At 46.4% G+C, this 2,903-nt stretch overlaps 1 protein-coding gene across 1 annotated transcript; it reads left to right on the forward strand.

Annotated features, from left to right (window-relative positions):
• Positions 1 to 258: 258 nt before the first annotated feature.
• LOC116380204 (Krueppel-like factor 3) lies at positions 259 to 2,897 on the forward strand (the record flags this gene model as incomplete). Its single annotated transcript, XM_031842148.1, has 2 exons — positions 259 to 790; positions 1,609 to 2,897. Coding segments are annotated over 2 exons (663 nt in total), but the record flags the coding sequence as incomplete, so codon positions are not given.
• Positions 2,898 to 2,903: the final 6 nt, after the last annotated feature.

Genomic DNA, 2,903 nt, shown 5'->3' on the forward strand with positions numbered 1-2,903 from the left:
ACACACACACACACACACACACACACACACACATTGTACTCTGAGACATAACAGGTATCTGCAAACAGAGCTGGGTTTCGACTTTCTGGCTGGCCGTATATGTTTGTGCGGCAGAAACATGTTTTCCGTGTTCTTCAGTGCAGAACGGAAATTTTAAACTGCTCTTTTGTCCCCCTTCACCGCTTCCTTCTTCTGCATCCTCTCTCTCTCTCTCTCTCTCTCTCTCTCTCTCTCTGTCTCTCTCTCTCTCTCTCACAGTCATTCTACTCTTCGTTAATGAAAACCACGGAGCCATACGGAGTGATCTTCTCCCACCCCTCCCACATCTACCACCCCACGCACATGCCCGCCTTCGCCCAGCCCCACACGCCCAGCAACGCCACGCACACCCAGCTGGAGCCCGTGGACCTGTCGGTCAGCAAGCGCTCCTCCTCCACATCCTCGTCCTCCTCCCCGCCCTGCTCCTCCGCCTCCTCCTCCCCGGCCTCCTCGCGCAGCTCCCCGCCCTCCCCCTACAGCGCGGCGAGCCGCGCCTCCCCCCGCTGCTCCACCCCGCACGCCCAGCTGCGCTGCTCGCCCTCGCACGCTCTCCTGCCACCCACGCCCTCACTCCCCTACTCCGCCATGGTGGGCCCCATGCTCGGCTCTGGGTCGGGGGTCATGATGTCTCCGGTCATGGTGCCCCTGTCTGTCCTCTACCCCTCGCCTCTCCACTTGCACCAGTCGATAATGGTGAGCCCACCCATCCCCAGTGACGACGGCCATCATCGGAGCAGGGAGCACAAGACAGGTGAAGCCTCATTTATTATTTTATTCACATCATTTTTTATTTCTATTTGTTTCAATTATAATTATTTTTTTTCTACACTTTTATTGCAATTAATTAGTAATATGTATTGCAATAAAATAATCAATTCTGTTGATATGACATTAACTAACATTGCACACTATATGTGTTGTGCAAGTGTTTTAGAAAATGCCAAATAAAACAAACAATAGTCAGTAATTTACAAAAAGCGGCCGTATCAGAACAACTACTTAAAAATAATAAGACACTTTGAGAAGCATAACAATTAGACATCACTGTACAAGTGCTGGCTTATCAGACAAAGTATTGTTTTTTTTCCAGTTTTCATGAGAAAAAAACCTTCCTCCTTAAATGAACATATTATTTTCTGAAAATGGGGAAGTGCTTTTCATTTCCTCTGTTTTTAGAATAGCAGTTTCAGCAAATTCTTGTTTCTCAGAGGTGTTCCGTTTTCTGTGGTCAGACGGGGGTCACTGCCAGTCACAGAGGTCACCCTCTCTGAATCTCCTGTATTTGATACACACAAAACTGACCGATACATGTTAATAATGTAATGTCCTCCTCTAGAGGCATAACAGCAAAACTAATTGTCCTGTTACCATGGATAAATATATTTTAATTTTGTATTCATTCATTTTATAATTTTATTTCTAAGAGACAAAAAAAGTAAAAAGAACAAAAAAATTCTGACCTGTGACCGTGCAGAATTGAATTTAACTTGATGTATGAAATACTAACAGCATGTTAATGTGAATACATCACGACTGTGCCATACTGACCAGCAATTTGTATCCACCCAGCTCACTGCGGCGACGCCCACAACCTGCACAAGCAAATCAAAACGGAGCCCCGCTCTGAGCTCGCCCACGACCTCCACGGCGGCCACGAGGTGAAATCGTCAGTCATCAGGATACCACACGAATACGGGTGAGAAAGCAGCACCACGCGTTTCACAAGTTTCGCCGTCTGCTGCGGCGCTTCCCCTTTAACTTTATATGTACGTGGTGTTCAGAGGCTTCCACCGGATCCCTCTCTGTTCCTGTTGTGAGCATTTTGAAAGTTCAGGGGCAGTCCCAAGACTGGGACTGGGTTTTGTTTGAGATACCAAAAAGTATGATTCAATCCAGGGAGTATCTATGAACTACGAGTATTACCAAGCATTCAGTGAAATGGGGTAGTTTGAGCACATCATTTCTTTTGCAAGTAAGTGAATTGAATTTTTGTAGAAAACACTATTTTGGATTTGAGTCCACAAACAATAACTATCTCCCTGCCCTGTATGCTCTTATTCACACAATCTCTCAACGTGACAGAATTTCAGGATTAATTTCTAATTGGCTTCTTTGTCTCCAGTCTACTCTCTGCTGTCCTCTCTATTAATTAAATGGCCACAAGTGTAGTCTCTCCAAGCTCCGTTTCCTCCCTTTCCTAAAGCCGCTTGGAGAAAACACAGGACCTGTAACGCAACATGTGTCGTAAGCGACACGTGAACACACCGACTGTGATGTTCTCGTTTCCCATTGCCGTCAGGCAGCCACACCTCTCCCTGCAGCTCCTTATCTTTCCAGTCAGCCACACTGTGATCTCGTCACCTTCCACCTCTCCTTTCTTCCTCCTCTCCTCCCTCCTTCTTTGCTCCGCACTTCCTGTATTTTTTGGGGGGTTTTCTTTAAGGCGCTCATTGTCTGGCATCTCCCACTCCTTCTTCGCTTCCCATTCCTCCTCTCTTTCCTGTTTCCTCCTCCTCTCGTCGTCATCTGTTTTGGTTCCCATTTGTTCTCCTTCGCCAAAATAACCGTTTTTTTTCGTCGAAGATATAATTGTAATCGTGATGGAACGCTGCCAGTCAGTTGTTGCTCGTGTGTGTGAGAGTCTCTACTGTAGTCGTCAGGGCGGTTACCATCACAGGCCGCTGTTGCCCTTGATGACTGGGAAATAATTGGACCCTTGAGGGGGAAAAAAGTGGGTGTGTCTTTATCTGTCATCGCCTCTCCTCTCAAAAGACAATGTAAATATACTTTATGTACATGGTAAATAGGTCAACTCTGCCCAATGTGTATGATAATGATGGGTTAGCCAAAATGTGTGTGTGTGT

Source organism: Anarrhichthys ocellatus, unplaced genomic scaffold, assembly GCF_004355925.1.
Source record: "Anarrhichthys ocellatus isolate YVR2014 unplaced genomic scaffold, GSC_Weel_1.0 scaffold6411, whole genome shotgun sequence".
Classification (NCBI taxonomy): Eukaryota; Metazoa; Chordata; class Actinopteri; order Perciformes; family Anarhichadidae; genus Anarrhichthys; species Anarrhichthys ocellatus.